The sequence below is a fragment of the Camelina sativa genome, chromosome 19 (genome assembly GCF_030686135.1).
Source record: "Camelina sativa cultivar CO46 ecotype springtype chromosome 19, ASM3068613v1".
NCBI lineage: Eukaryota > Viridiplantae > Streptophyta > Magnoliopsida > Brassicales > Brassicaceae > Camelina > Camelina sativa.
In genome coordinates, this window is record NC_141898.1 from 19,667,151 (window position 1) to 19,683,790 (window position 16,640).

At 37.0% G+C, this 16,640-nt stretch overlaps 1 protein-coding gene across 1 annotated transcript; it reads left to right on the forward strand.

Moving 5' to 3' along the window:
- Nucleotides 1-10,681: 10,681 nt before the first annotated feature.
- LOC104773153 (uncharacterized) lies at nucleotides 10,682-14,116 on the forward strand. The gene is made up of 9 exons (XM_010497729.3): nucleotides 10,682-11,156; nucleotides 11,253-11,455; nucleotides 12,047-12,228; nucleotides 12,325-12,609; nucleotides 12,695-12,753; nucleotides 12,859-12,895; nucleotides 12,980-13,051; nucleotides 13,132-13,456; nucleotides 13,606-14,116. Exons 1-9 carry the CDS (start codon nucleotides 11,078-11,080, stop codon nucleotides 13,978-13,980), a joined length of 1,617 nt encoding a protein of 538 aa, XP_010496031.2. The 5' UTR covers nucleotides 10,682-11,077; the 3' UTR covers nucleotides 13,981-14,116.
- Nucleotides 14,117-16,640: the final 2,524 nt, after the last annotated feature.

Consider the following 16,640-nt stretch of genomic DNA (forward strand, 5'->3'; position numbering starts at 1 on the left):
TTCTCATATTTTTCAAGTGGCGTTCTCGTGGGAGATTGATTGACAAAGGAAGATGTAGAATCGCATCTTGACCTCTTCCTTTTAAAAACTTACAGTTTCTAATTTTTGGTAAAGTTGTCCACATTGTATTTTTATTTAAAACCAATTTGTCGACACTTTAATTTGTTCTTTTTCTTTCTCAATTACACATATCAAACAAAACAACCATATAAAGCCCAATAGTAATATAATTACAGATATGATTTTCAGCTATAAATGTTCGAACATATAGTAAGAATATATGTGAAATAGTTTAATAGTTTATAATATATATGAAATAGTTTAATTTCTATGGGCATTTGGCAATCTCTTTGGGTTCGGGTATTATCCCATGAGGTCCGGATAAACGGATTTAGGAAAATAGAACCCATTGGTTATTTTTGATATATTGGTTTGGTTCGGTTCAAGTATTATCGGGTTCGGGTACCATAATTTCAGATACTAAAAAATTAAAATTAGTACTAAGGAAAAAAATTAAAATTAGTACTAAGGAAATTAAAATTAGTACTAAGAAAAAAATTAAATTTCAGATACACAATTTTTTAAAATATAAAAATCAGTTGTGTTATAAAATCAAATCTGATAAAAAAAATCATAAATTTAACTTGACGTCCAGGCGAGGCAAATCAAATTGATAACCTCACATATCCTAAACCATTTTCTTTGACCACCAGAAAAACGAAACAATTTTATAATCATGAATTTAACTCGTTTTCATATTTAATTGATCGCTACCACCTATGTTTTCGTGTTTTTTATTCAATGTTTTCTTATTCTTCATATTCTTTCTTGTCATTTTCATTGTCAAATTTTGTGTTAATTGTCATCATAACTTTTACCGTTTGGTTATTCGTTATACTCTTTTCTTCTTCTTCCTCGTCAACTTCTTCACATTCTTCCACTGAAAAACCTTTTTTTAGACTACCACACAACTTGTTAACCCATCAAACTCCAAGAACAAAATCATTTATTTTCTCATAAAATTTGTGAAATTCATTATTACCAGCATAGTCAACACATACACCCAATTATTGACAATTTTATCCATATACTTATTTGGTTTTAGATCCATGCATTTAGAAACTTCTCAAACCAAAATCCTTACTTGGTTTCTAATATTTTAAAAACATAATAAAATATACTAATAATTATTTGTTTAAAATGAATCATATAATATATAGAAATATGAGTACACTATAAGAACATACTAATTATAAATAAATAATATCAATTTTATTATATCATCAAATAATATCAACCGTATCATATTATCAAATAACCATAATCGTATATAACAATAACCGCTTGAACCATAACCGTATTTAAACGTAACCGTTTAACCGTTTGTTAAACGGTTCTGGTTAAGGTTACAAAAATTTCTAACCATAACCGATGGTTAATAAACCTTAACCGTGACAACTGTAATCCTGGTCATGCCTATGTATAGCTAATAAAACATGTGTGTTTGTCGTCCATCTTTCTTCTTTAAACCTCAAAATTTGACTCAAACATCAAATTAAGGTCTTGCGATGTCAATCCTTCTTCCTTAAACCCAAAAATAAAAAATTAATGAAAGAATATCAACTCATCTATAAAATCATACACAAAAATATGTTTTACAGCTCATAAGAAATAAAAAGCACAAATGTAGATAAATAAGATAATTTATGTTTTGCATCAATATTTATAATATTTAAAACTTTTAAAAGGTTTCGAAATATAAAATTTGAACCTTTTAAAAATTTTCAATATTTATAATATTTTAAACTTTAAAATTTAAAATTTATAATATTTAAAAACTTTTTAAAAGCTAAGAACTTTTAAAAGTTTCAATACTTATGATATTTAAACTTTTAAATTTTTTAAATATTATAATATTTTTTTGAAACTGTTTAAAGTTTAATTTGATCAAATAAAAAACAATATCAAACCAAATAAAACTTTTAAACTTGGACGCCTGATAAATCAAGCTTTCATGCACATTCGTTGTTGGAAGCATATTAATCTTATTTATATTGGTTCTGAACCATTGTCTAAAAAAATTCTAGCCGATGTGGGATATTGTGCTTAGTTCTTTGATTTCCATAAATTTAAAATTTTCCTTTTTCTAAAAAATTCTGTAAATTTAAAAAATGTTAATGAATGACATGTCAAATCATGATAGGTTGTTTAAAATAATTTTTAATATAGAAAATTCTGGAAATTGTATAAAATGTTAATAAGTGATATGTCAAATTTCTATTGGTTGTTTAAAATCCTATGTGGACGGCCTTAGGAGCTTATAACTCCTACCTTTTATTAGTATAGATGTTTAAAACTAATTGACATATTTAAAATTATAATTAAAATTTTCGGTAATTGAATTATATTAATACTAAATATTATAAATAGTTTTTAATATATTTATATATTCGGGTTATGATGGATACCCGAACGGATACCGGATATTATCCAACCCTGACCCTAACCCAAACCCACGGGTATTAGAAAATATAAACAAATAGAGTTTTATAGGTAAACCCATACACAAACCAAACCCAGTTTTTGGGTCGGGTTTCGGGTTGGGTATTCGGATACGGTTTTTATGCCCATGCCTATTCTATATAATACAATATAAAAATAATTTCTATATTATAATTTTTTTATTGAAACGTCTGTTATCCATAGGTTTTGCAAAATCAAACAAGATGAATGGGACACACTTCTCTTATGGGTTTCGCGGGACGGGTTTTCTACAGGTAAAAAATAGCAAAACCATTACAAGGCAGGCCTAGCAAGATAGATTTGTCCAGCTACACAAATTTAGGTCATCTGATTTGACAAGTTTTATTTAATATTTTTGGCGAATTTTATCGGTTTGATAGTTCACGGGACGAGACGAGACGACTTTTTTGTTAGTTCCGATCTGGGATGGGTTTTCTGTTAGTTCCGGTCTGGGACGAGTTTTCGGTTAGTTCCGGTTTGGGATGAAACGGTTTGATAGTCCACAGGAAGGGACGAGACGTGTTTAAACTTTTAAGATATCATATTTTTCTTACTATTTTTTAATGTGCCACTAATAATAATAAAAACAATCAGATCATTTTTTTCTCTATTCCGAATTAGACACAAATCGACGAGTTTGGCCTATGAATGTTAATAATATTTATATAAAATACGCTTACAACATAATCTAACACGTACGTAAAATATTGGAAACTTGATCGCAAACTTAATTTTTGAAATCAACCCCGCACGTACGTGCGGGTCCGAACCTAGTTTAGTAATAAAGGAGAATCCTTATCATATCTCTTACACGTCCTCTCAAGATGGAGGAGCTTTGGCAACTCCAATCTTGTCTCGTAATTCTAAGAACCTAGGACGTGGTAGTGGCTTGGTTACAGCATTGGCGAGTTGATCCTTGGTGTGAATGTGAGCAACACGTAAGGCCCCTTGTTGTATCTGACCTCGAACAAAGTGGTAATCAACGGAAATGTGTTTCATCCTTGAGTGGAAAATAGGGTTGGAACAGAGAAATGTAGCACCGATATTGTCACAATAGACAATTGGTTTAGTTGTAAAACAACCTGGCCAGTTTTTTTTATTAAAATAATAATAATATTAATAATATAAATAAATACTCTAGAACTATTGGTCCCATACCCACTAGTCTCCTAACCACAATTAAACCAAACAGCAGAAAACATAATCCATAACAATAAACCAAACATATCCAATAAATAAATAATCAATATCCAAAACATAACAATTCCAATATCAAACAACAAGAAACAGAGAACCAGCAACCTAGCAAGTTCTAAAGACCCAACTCTAGCAACCTAACAATGCCAGAAAACATCCAATCGAGTCCCTAGAACATCTTCCTCTTCATCGCCTTGATTCCACGATCACACTTTGCCTTTACCTGCACCACAAACACAAATTGAGATGCATGAGTATTTGATAAACACTCAGTGAGGTAATCCTCCCATCTACTGGGCTATACACACAAGCAACATTGATTCCAATGTCCCAAACAATCAACAAACAAGACATACAAACCAGGAAAACAAACATCATCTCGCTAAAAGGGAGGTGTCGACTGACACTGGCCTTGGTGTCGACCGACACTACCCCATAGTGTCGATCGAAGCCGTTTTGCTGATGTCGACCGACACCAATTGGTGTCGATCGACACTCCCTCTGCAACCATGATCTGCTCGAAGCCGAGAGTCGAATCTCGCTTCCAACCTCCTCCAAATCGTCCAATACTCAAAAACCAATCCATATACATCCGTAGGAACCTGTAGCAATTAATCCCAACAAGAAAAACACACAACAACAACAACAAACAAGCAAGAACAAGGAATCAAAGGATTAGATCAGCCATAGTCATGCACTCACCTCTTTACAGGAAGATTCAGACCAACAGCAATGAATCCAACCTTCCTAGCAAGCTTCTAACACGTCTCTAGCCCTGGATCTTAACTCTCTCAGCAAGATCTCTCCAAAAACGCCTTCAAATCTCACAAACTCTCTCCAAAGGCTCAAGAACAATGTTTTCTCCCTTCTTCTCTCAAAAACGATAAACGGCAACCAAGACAAAACAAACACACGACCTAGGTCGTTTTCTCACTTTAATATCTCGGTTCCATGGTTTTCCCTAAACCAAACCAACCAAAAATTGACAATTATGTCAATCTGGACGAACCAGAAATAAGTGGTGTCGACCGACACCACCTGGGTGTCGATCGACACCCACCCCCAAAACGCAGAGTTTTAGTCGCGGGTGTTACAAGTTAGTAAGATGATGCCGAGCTCAGTGAACTTTACAGACCCCACTTATTTCAGCTGCAGTATTCTCTACAGCCCAATACTCGGCTTCAGTGGATGAGCGAGCAATACCGCGTTGTTTCTTAGCAGTCCAGGAAATGGGGTGACTACCAATGTAGATGATGCAACCATTGGTGGAAGCGTAGTCGTCCGTGTCGCCGGTCCATTCACGAGCAACGCCAGAATATAAGGTGAGCTTCAGATGAGACGACATTGGTGTGCTGACAGGTTTAGCATTTTGCATATTGTAGCGATAGAGGAGATCAACGATGTACTTCCGTCAACATAAGTGTAGGCCATCATCTGTCTGGTACGCCTCAAGACCGATAAAATAGTTCAAATCTTTCATGTGTTTGACAAAGAACCGATCAGAGAGGAGTGTGAGCACTTTGGTAATCCCTTCTTTACTACTTTTTGTAACCAAAATGTCATCTACATATACCAATAAGTAGATATAGTGCTGACCTTGCCTCAGAACAAACAAAAAAGTATCGGAGAGTGAGTTGTGAAATCCAACACTAAGTAAGTAGGTTTTCAATTCAGTGTACCAAGCACGGGAAGCCTGCTTGAGTCCATAGATTGCTTTGTTAAGTTTACAGACATGAGTTGGTTTGTCTGAATCGATGAAGCCAGGAGGTTGCTCCATGTTGTATCGGCCATGACTTTGAGACAACAATTTCAAGGACCATGCGAATGGTGGTGGATTTGATGATGGGACTAAATGTATCAGTATAATCACCACCATATTCTTGATTGTAACCTTTGGCGACTGATCGAGCTTTGCACCTCTTATAAGCACCACTGGAATGAAATTTATTTTTGTAAATCCACTTACAGCCAATAACATTGTGTTGAGGTTAACGAGGGACCAAATCCATTGTGCCATTAGGAGAAAATGCATCAATCTCCTCAGACATGGCTCCTCTCCATCGTTTATCCTTTAACGCCTGGTTCACAGTCTGTGGTTCTAGGGGAATGTGAGGGGAGATTCTCATTGAAAGGTTGTATTTGGGATTGGGTTTGAAAATGTTTTTTTCCAGCGGTAGGTAGAGTGCCATCGGAAGAAGAGGACGAGGAGGGGACTGGAGTGGGTTGGTGTGTGGTAGGACTAGGTTGAACTGTGGTGGAGGACAATGACGTAGAAGTTTCAGGGGAGGCGGATGATGCATCAGACGAAGAAGTGGTTGGTGCAGGGGATGTTTCAGTTTGGGGCTGGTTCGATGGGCTTGAAGTGAGAGATGGGCTTGGGTCGTTTTTTGGGCCTGTTTCTGGTGAATCCATTCAAGATAAAGTAGATTAAATAGAGGTTCGTACCTAAGATGATGTAACAATGGTGGTTGTGGAGTTCGTAGCAGGTGCGACTTGTTGCGTAGCCGGAGAAGCCGGAGGAATCGTGTTTGTGGGTGTCGGCAGGAAATGTATGAACGTCCAAAGGATTGGAATTTTGGTGACTTCAGGGGTGGTATGGGAGGATGATATGGAGAGAACTGGCAGCGAAAGATGAAGAGTTTTAAATGGGTATATTTGCTCATCAAATTTGACATGGCGAGACGTGTATATGCGACTAGAACTGGGCTGAAGGCAGAAATAATCACTTTAAGTCGGAAAGTAGCCAATGAAGACACATGGTGTTGATCGATCTTCGAGTTTGTTGTTATTGCATGGGCGGAGCAACGGAAAGCATAAGCAGCCAAATGAACGGAGCTTGATGTAGTTGGGAGGAGCATCAAAGAGATTCTGAAACGGTGATGTCATATTAAGGACCGTAGTAGGGAGGCGATTAATGAGGTAGACGGCAGCAGCGAAAGCGAATGTCCAATACGTCTTTAGGATACCAGCGTGAGAGAGAAGAGTTTGTGCTTCCATTCGGAGACTCTATTGTGTTCTGGAGTGTGAGGTGAAGAGGTGAAATGAGAGATCCCAGTGGACGCAAGAAAAGGTCGGAGAGCAATATACTCACCACCTTTTTCAAAGTAAAGCGTACCAATCTTGGTGCTGAAGCGGTTTTTGACGAGGGCTTTGAACGGTAGGAAAGTTTCAGGAACTTGTGACTTTGTTTAGAGAGGTAGAGCCATGTGTACCGTGTGTAGTGATCAATGAAAACACCATAATATTTGTAGTTGTCGATGGAAGGAATTAGGGATGACCAAACATCCGAGAAAATGTATTCGAAAGGTCTGGTGGAGACAATTGTGGATTCAGAAAAGGCAGTTTGCGTGTTTTATTGATAGAGCAATCCAGACATAATGAAGGTGATGTTACAAATTGCAAATACGGAAGAGAAAAAAGAGAAAGAACATTTTTGAGAATATAAAGGGAGGGATGTCCTAAGCGATGATGCCAATCAGATATCGATGGCTTTGATGTGGTTGTGGCGAAGAAAGATGTGATGGTAGAGGAGGATAGTGGCCATTCATATAGCTCATCCTTATTCTTGCTGCGGATTAACGGGACACCCGAGAACATATCCTTCATCTGAAAAGGCGCAGAAAAGAATTCCACAGAGACTTTGTTAGCATTACACAGGCGGTAAACGGAAATGAGATTTTTTGCGAATGTGTGGACCACACAAATCGTTGGTTAAAAATAAAGGTTTTGAAGGTAAGGTAGAAGAGAGTAGGGATAGTGAACCAATGTGCGTTATGGAGATACCATTACCGTCACCAAGAAGAACATTGTTGTTGCCATTGTATGGATGATGGAGGGAGAGATTTTGCAGATCACTTGTCATATGGTGAGTCACTCCACTGTCCATTACCCAAGGACTTGCACTAGACGCGTTTCCCATGAACAGGTTTGCTCGTGGTTGCCAGGGATGAAATTGTGGTGTCATTTGGTTGTTGTTGTATCCACCGAGGTGGTGTTGGAGTTGCTGGCAACGTTTAGCATTGTGACCATATACACCACAGAGTTGACAGCGGCCTTGGTACCCTCTTGTCATCCAATTATCTTGTTTTTGATTGGGATATTGTTGTGAGTTGTTGTTCTGCCAATTCTGAGTAGAGCGTTGATTCTGCTTACCTTGATAGTGTCGAGACCGAGAGGTAGCAACATTTGTAGAGATCGGTGCTGACATGGGGAGGGAGGAAGAAGTAGCCATTAGTTTGGCTTCCTTGTTGAGTAGCTTCGCATGGATCTCAGTGACGGACGGAGGAGTATCCCTGCTTTCCATTTGATCAATGGCAGATTTGTACCCCTCCGGGAGTCCATCAAGAATGAACTCAATTTGATCCTCTGGTTCAATCGGTTTGCCAAGAAGGTCAAGTTGATCGAAGCGGGTGGTTAACCCCTGAAGATAAAACGTCAATGGATTTTTCGCCTTTTGTGTTGTGCTTCAGCTGAATCCGAAATTGTTGGACATGACCCCAACTGGGGTTATCATAAGTGGCAGAGATCTTCTTCCACATCTCAGCAGAGGTTGCAGTCTTTGAGACTACAGATTGGATCGAAGAAGACAAGGTGCCAAGAATACCACTATAAATAAGTTTGCCTTGGCGGCGCCATTTGCCGTATGCAGGATTTGGTGTGATCTGGGCACCTGTGGTGATGTTTTGATCAGACAGAACTGACGAGCCATCAATGTAGCCTGCAAGATCGCAGCCATCCTGAAGAGAGTGAACCTGAAGGCTCCAAGTCATGTAGTTGGTAGCGGTAAGTTTGGTTACATTCATCATGTTGATTTTGAGAAGAGAGGATGTGGTGTCAACAGGTTCTGCGGCAGCCATGATGAGAAGAAAGGAAAGACGAAAGAAAAGAAAGAAGGAAGAAAACGAAGTAAGGAAGAAAAGAAGATCTGAGAGACGAAAAAGAAGAAAAAAAAGTTCCAGGCTCTTGATATCATGTAGAGAGAATGTCTTGTATATTATTACAAAGAATACAATACATATTTATACATGTAGAGAGGAGGAACCTCTAGAAGTATAATAAGAATGTTCCTAATATGTTAGCAATCAAATATTTAGTAATAAAGGAGAATCCTTTTCATATCTCTTATACAGATGATACGGGTTTTTAACTTGCTAGGTGTCTCATTATGATGTTTTTTCTTGCATTTTTATTTAGTCTGAAGTCTTTTAACTTTTAAGGCATTTTTGCATGGCAAAATGCTTCAAAGTGTGCTCTAATATGGAAATATTTCTATAGTTTTAAGCATAGTACCTATTTGCGTTTCTTTGAAGCAACACACCATGAGTAACACATTTTTTTCTTAATCCTGCAAAATTTATATGGCTCGCATATATTTTGATCCAGATAAACATTCCTTTTATATATTTTTCGGAAAAAAAAATCGTTAAGCGTTTGCCGAAACTTTATATCTTTTTAACAAAAAAATCTAATTACATATCAAGTTGGCACATGAATTGCTTAGGTATTTTATTAGGATGGGGGACATTAGATGAAGCCAAGCCATTAACACAATAAATAAACGCTAACATGTGCATTTAGAATTGTTTGCTAACATGTGCACATATAACTTTTTGCTAACATGTACATTTAGAATTGTTTTTAGTGAGAAAAAGAAAGTAATGTGTTGTCAGAAAAGAAAAAGAATATAAAGCAAATTATAAAAAAGTTCGAAAGACAGATAATTGCGAACACGTTGGTTTACATAACCCAGTCAACTAAGAAACCTGAATAATTCTGTAAAATTATCAATCATTCTACCTTATCGTATGGATTAAAAACAGTAGAACTGAGAAGTTTATCCTTGAATTAAAAACATCTGGCGTACTAATTACTAAATTATAAAAATGGTAAAATTCATCACTTATCATAATTAACACTAAACTTAAAAGAGATTAAAAAAATACACTAAACTTAAACACTAGTATTATTGTACTCCTTCTGTTTTATAATATAAAATGTTTTAGATAATTTATTTTATTTTATAATATATGATATTTTCAAGTTTCTATGCAACTTTTAGATTAATTTAATATTTTATATTATACAGTTTTGTTTATGATTGATTGAACTTTTTTAAAATAGTATTTTCTTAATCTGCCTCCTTTTACTTAAAACATCATATATTTTAAAAGAGAGAGAGTAATTTACGAAGTCGAAAAATATAAAAAAGATTTAAAATTCTATGACGAATCCATTTTAGCTATTTTGTATTTCTGTTAGTCCGTTTTGCTTCTGATTAGATCTCATATATTTTGTCATCTCTGTATTTTTTTTTTGTTGGATTTTAGTAGTTTTGTAATTTGTCTTTAAAAAATAAAAATTTGACAATAAAGTGAAAAATTATAATCTAGTGGTATGATGTTGTCAATTAACTCTATGATTTTGTTGCAAAATCAAAAAGAAAAAAAATCAGGTAAGACCAAAAAACAAAAGATAACATGTGAGTAACTATTCAAAGATGAACACATGTTCGTTCGTCAGTGGTATGATGAATCGTTGTAAGAACAAATTCAATCGTTTATATTTATAGCTATTGGAGATAAGATAACGTACTACTCGAGATGGAGAACACATGTTAACTTCTCAGTGGATATTCCAAATGTTCACCTTCTTGGAATTGTCTACTGAATACGAAATTCGACCCGAACAGAGAGTGTGATACATTATACTCACAATCAGAAATACGTATCCGAAGATATTTTACCACATTGAAAATTAGAATAAAGGAACATCAATTAAATTAATAAATAAAGAGGACAGTTGTGCTCAAAAAGATTAAATATCACTGTCACCTCCAGGCTCCAACAACAAGTCTTTATTCTCAAAGATTTGCTTTTGTGACGCGTGGGCATATTACTTAGAAAAATCATTGTTAAGTTTCTACTAATTTAATTATACAACAAGTTTTAAACACAACCAAAATATTCTATTCCTGATTTTTTTTCTTAAAAAAAGAAAAGAAAAGAAAAGAAAAGAAAAGAAAAGAAAAGAAAATTAATGCTTTTATTTAAGAGAATTATATGCGATGGAACATCTTTTAAATTAAAAAAAGATTGAATTACTTTACAAAATGCAGATTAAAACTATTATTAAGAAAATTGATTTGAAACTTATATAAAAAAAATCAATAATGAAAACGCCGATGATTCGAGGAAGAGAAGAAGAGAACCGCGTCAAGCGAGCTCTCAAAATCAATCGTGTTCTTAACGTGACCCCATTGTTTCTCAAACACGATCATCAAGAATAAACATTAATCTTGACAAAAAAAAAAAAAAAAAAACAGAGAGAGCAAAAAAAAAAAAAAGGAAAACCAAACATAATGTTGTGTTCCAGATCTAAATTAGTGTTGTGTATTCTTTCTTCGCTTCTTCTTGTCGCCACTGCAACATCGTTTACTGGTAAAAAATACTACTGTCACAGATATATTTTTTAAATGTACTTCATTTATTAAACGTATCGATTCAAGTTCTTAAGGGGTTTGGATTGTTTTTAAGGGTTTGGTAAGAAGGAAGAAGAAGGAGGTGTAGAAGAATGGACCAGGACAACAATAAGTGTAATAGAAAGAGTTATTGCAGAGGAAACTGGAGTAAACTCATCTTTGATTTTGGCTGCAAAGAGAACCAAAAGAAAAGATCCTCAAGATGATTTCAAGCTTTACACTGGTGGATGGAATATAAGCAATTCTCATTATTGGACTGTGAGTCTTTTTTTCTGTGGTCCAAAACTTTTCTTTTGTTGGGTGTATGTAATCTCTCTCGTTCCTTGTTGGGTATGCTTCATGTTGCCTTGGGTTCTTCTTAGATTCCTGAATTTTGGCTTAAGTTTCGATCTTTAGTAAAGATTGGCTAGGGAGGTGTAATTATTATGCTTCACTATGAATTAATCAATGGATTAGGTCCCAGACTATTTGGGTTTGGTTTGGGTTCTTCTTAGATTCCTGTATTTTGATTTAAAGTTATGATCTTTACTATCAAAACTCTGGGTAAGTGAAGTTTGATTGTTTTGAGGTGTATTTATTTTTTATGCTCAATGAAAAAATTAGGATACTTAGCTAGCCTTCTTGATTGGTACAGTGTCGTGCTAATATGGATGAAAGATTTTTGAAAACAATGGATAAATTTTTCATCTTTATGAAACTGGATTAGCATTCATAACTAGCCTCTTCTTGTCTGAATCAGTTTTGTGCTTATATGAATGAAAGATGTTTGAAACCAATGGCTAGAGTTTTCATATACTGCTATAAAATTTTGACCAAAACAAACTCTCTCATTGTTTGGTTGTGATGCAGTCTGTTGGTTATACGGCAGCGCCTTTCATTATAATTGCATTAGTCTGGTTTGTCTTCTTCGGGCTATCGTTGTCTCTGATTTGCCTTTGTTATTGCTGCTGTGCCCGTCAACCTTACGGCTATTCTCGGATTGCTTATGCTCTGTCCCTTATCCTCCTCATATTGTTCACAATTGCAGCAATGTAATTCTCATTACTAGTCTCTTTTACTTTGCTCACCCTTGTTTCTAGCGGTTAATTTCTGGAGTTGACTGCGGTATCTTGTGTTTGATATTCCAGAATAGGATGTGTTTTCCTTTACACGGGTCAAGGGAAATTTCATGCTAGCACAACCGATACTTTGGACTATGTGGTGAGTCAGGCAAACCTCACGTCAGAAAACCTCAGGAATGTGTCAGATTATCTCAACGCTGCTAAGAAGGTGGATGTGCAATCCACCATTCTGCCAAAGGATGTTCTGGCGAGCATTGATAACATACAGGGAAAGATTAACTCCTCCGCCACAACTCTTTCTGTCAAAACAATGGAGAACCAAGACAAGATTCAAAATGTCTTAGACAACATGTAACAAATCCAGTACCATATTGTTATTTTTTCATCTGTTTTCACCTTTTTGCTTTTATATAATTTGTGTCTCTATTTATTGCAGGAGACTTGCGCTCGTCATCATCGCTGCCGTGATGCTTTTCCTTGCATTTATTGGATTTCGTAAGTCCTAAGTCGTCTAGTTATATGCATCAGCAAATGTCTAGAGATTAATATTTGATTAAAACTCCCAGCAAGCACTTAACTTGGTGATTTTTTTTTTCACAGTTCTCTCTATCTTTGGACTGCAGTGCCTTGTGTACACGTGAGTGAAGTCTCATTCTTATGTTCCCGTTTACGATGGTTCCAATCTCGTGTTGAAATTGTGTTTGTGATTATCAATGGTTAGGTTGGTGATTCTTGGTTGGATTCTCGTCACGGGTACCTTCATCTTGTGTGGTGGATTTCTGCTTCTACACAAGTGAGTTCTGTTCCCTCTCTACCATTTTGTCTTACTCAAATGCATTGAAAGCTAAAAAAAAACTTCGTCTACTTTGTCAGCGTTGTAGGGGATACATGTGTTGCCATGGACCAATGGGTCCAACACCCAACAGCACACACGGCTCTAGACGATATTCTACCATGTGTTGATAATGCAACCGCGAGAGAAACATTGACTCGGACTAAGCTTGTGACATACCAGTTGGTCAACCTTCTTGACACTGCCATCAGCAACATGGCCAACAGGAACTTGCCACCTCAACTTCGGCCCTTGTATTACAACCAGTCGGGTCCTCTAATGCCCCTTCTCTGTAACCCCTTCAACGCTGATCTGTCAGACAAACAGTGCCAGCCTGGTGAGGTCCATCTGAACAATGCTACTGCGGTAAATCTATGATTCCATCTGTATATTTCTAAATTTTCAAAATCACAACTAGAAATTGAAATCAAAATATTCAAATTGAATGCAGAACATTCTTAAAAGTAGTGTAGAATTTGTATCACAGTCTGTCTTATGATTCGGTATTTATGCAGGTGTGGAAGAACTTCACTTGCCAAATTGTAACACCGGGAACATGCAGCACACAGGGACGTTTGACTCCTAAGCTTTACAACCAGATGGCTGCAGCAGTTAATGTAAGCTATGGTCTATACCGGTATGGTCCGTTCTTGGCAGACCTGCAAGGGTGTGACTTCGTGAGGTCTACATTCACTGATATAGAGAGGGATCATTGCCCGGGACTGAAGAGATACACAAAGTGGATCTATGTGGGTCTTGTATTGGTGTCTGCAGGCGTAATGTTGTCTTTGGTGTTTTGGGTTTTATATGCGCGGGAGAGGAGGCACCGGGTTTATACAAAAGACTACAATGCCATGCACTCTGAAGATCCACGAAGCAAGGGCCATTGAGATATTATCTTCTTTTGCAGGTTCTCAGTGTACATTATGTGTGACAGTTTGGTGATCTTTTGTGTAGTAACTGATGGGAGGAATCTTTGATTGTCATTAATACTCTTTTTTTTTATATTGCTTTGTGGTACTAAAATATTGCTTTCTGTTTTTTTTTTTTCTTTTACCTAAGATCGTACAAATCTGTAGTGTTATTTATTTAAGAGAAATTGGCATAAATAACATACAAAAAAATTATAATTCATTCACTAACTACTCTAACCATTATAAAACAGAATATTCTATATTATCTATATTATATACCATTTTATCCTTTCTACCACCACCATCCTTATCACCTTGCCACCATCACCTTTACCCTCTACCACCACCAACATCACCACCATCTCTTTACCACCATCACCATTAGGGTTCTTAATGTACTATCCTTTAGGGTTTAGATTTCCTCCAACCACTATCACTGGAGAACCGCAGGAGAACCGTCGGACCACCGCCAAAAAACCGTCGGACCACCGCAGGAGAACCGCGCGGACCACCACAGGAGAACCGCCGGATCATCGCCGGAGAACCGCCGGACCGCCACCGGAATATCACCGGATCGCCGTCGGACCATCGTCCACCACCACCGACGTCCATCCCTATCCACTACTACCCTGAAACCAAAAACCCAAAATAGTAATTTACCCTACCCTTGATCCTACTTTTCTAATTTTTTTGAATAGATGGCTATATTATTTGTTAGTTTTTTTTTTGGCTACTCAGCTAATTCACCATTTATTTAACCAACACTTCTCTTGAGTTTTTTTTTTTGATCAAACACACTTCTCTTGAGTTTAAAAACCATTTCCTGGCGACTTCCCTGTTGGCTTATATGTAAATTAGTGTTTCATCTTGTAATTGTAGTTTCCATCACACACCACTACAGGTTTAATACCTAAAAATTGATGACCTCGAGAAGTGAGAATCCATCACCTCCTTGTAATCATTACCTATAAACTGTAAAGACCAAGGAACAAAACGATACCATTTTGTTCACAGGCTCACAATGTGTAAAGCCCAACAAGCTCAATCCCAGTGAACAAGAGTCTAAGAGTGTGCAACGGCTACCTGCAAATGACAAAGAGGTGTTAACAGAGAAGCCAACATCCTTACATAGTACAACAGTGACATTGCACAATTGGTTTGAGGAGTTGGGACCAGATGATGAAGATGATGTCACGTGACAGTCAACAATCTCTCACAGCTGGTTGACTAGAAGAACAATCTAGAATCTAGGTTTAATCTCATGTAACTCTATATAAGAGAACCTCTTGTAATCATCTTCCTTAAGGATTGAATAATAAAGGAAACAATCTTTCATACTCTCTGTTACTTTCTTCATGGTATCAGAGCCATGGACGGAACCATGGAACCCTACTCTTCACCTTCTTTACACATCTCAAACTGTGTCACCATAAAGCTCACAGAGCAAAACTATATTATTTGGAAGTCCCAGTTTGAATCGTTTCTGCGTACTCAAGATCTTCTCGGCTTTGTCAATGGCGCTGCCAAACCACCTGATGAAACAATCCCCATCCGCAACAACAAATACGGCAAAGCCGAAGACATCCTAAATCCAGACTTTGAGAGTTTGTCCAGATTTGACCAAGTTGTTAAGGCGTGGCTGCTTGGCTCTATGACTGAGAATGTCCTGCGACTACTGGTAGGATCTACAACAGCTCAAGAGGTATGGGAAACTTTGATCTCTCACTTTAATCGCACGTCGTCCTCTAGGCTGTTTGAGTTACAAAAACGTCTACAAAACGCTGAAAAACTAGATAAGAGCATGTTTGACTATCTTAGAGGAATTAAAGATATATGTGACCAGTTGGACTCTATAGGAGATCCAGTTAGTGAGAAGATGAAGATATTTGCAGCTCTAAGCGGTTTAGGTCGTGAGTACGAACCTATCATTACTATCATTGAGGACTCTATGGATCGATGCCCTGAGCCTACTTACGATAATGTAGTCTCTCATCTCACCGGTTATGATGATAGACTTCAGGGATACTCTGTCTCATCTGATGTCTCTCCACATCTTGCCTTCAACACGACAAGGTCATCGGGTTATCAAAACAGGGGACGCGGTAACAGAGGCAGAGGACGAGGTTTTCATCAGCAATTCTCATCCTCAAGTTTGTCCCGACCTACTGTCAACACAAATGAGAAACCAACTTGTCAAATCTGTAGCAAACGGGGACACAATGCGTTTGAATGCTTGTACCGTTGATGAAGAGTATCAGCAACCTGCACAACCTGCAATCAACGCTGCTGCTTTCTCGGCTCTTCACATCACTGATGTCACAGAGGACAACAGCTGGTATCCGGACTCTGCTGCAACAGCTCACATCACCAGTTCCACTTAGCGTCTGAAGCAAGCTCAACCATATCATGGTTCAAATATGGTCATGGAAAGTGATGGGAACTTTATTCCTATCACTCATGTCGGTTATGCTAACCTTCCTTCAACATCAGGTAACCTTCCTCTCAAAGATGTATTAGTGAGTCCTGAAATTGCGAAATCCTTATTGTCAGTGTCAAAATTGACTAAAGATTATCCATGTAAAGTTTCATTTGATTTTGACGATGTTGTCATACAGAACAAAGCAACACGCAAGGTT

What these genes read in the sequence shown, in the direction of transcription:
- LOC104773153 (XM_010497729.3), top strand. Translation starts at nt 11,078, where the DNA reads ATGTTGTGTTCCAGATCTAAATTAGTGTTGTGTATTCTTTCTTCGCTT. An exon ending in CTGCAGTGCCTTGTGTACAC is followed by an intron (nt 12,896 to 12,979) that starts GTGAGTGAAGTC and finishes ATCAATGGTTAG; the next exon opens with GTTGGTGATTCTTGGTTGGA. An exon ending in ATCTGAACAATGCTACTGCG is followed by an intron (nt 13,457 to 13,605) that starts GTAAATCTATGA and finishes GTATTTATGCAG; the next exon opens with GTGTGGAAGAACTTCACTTG.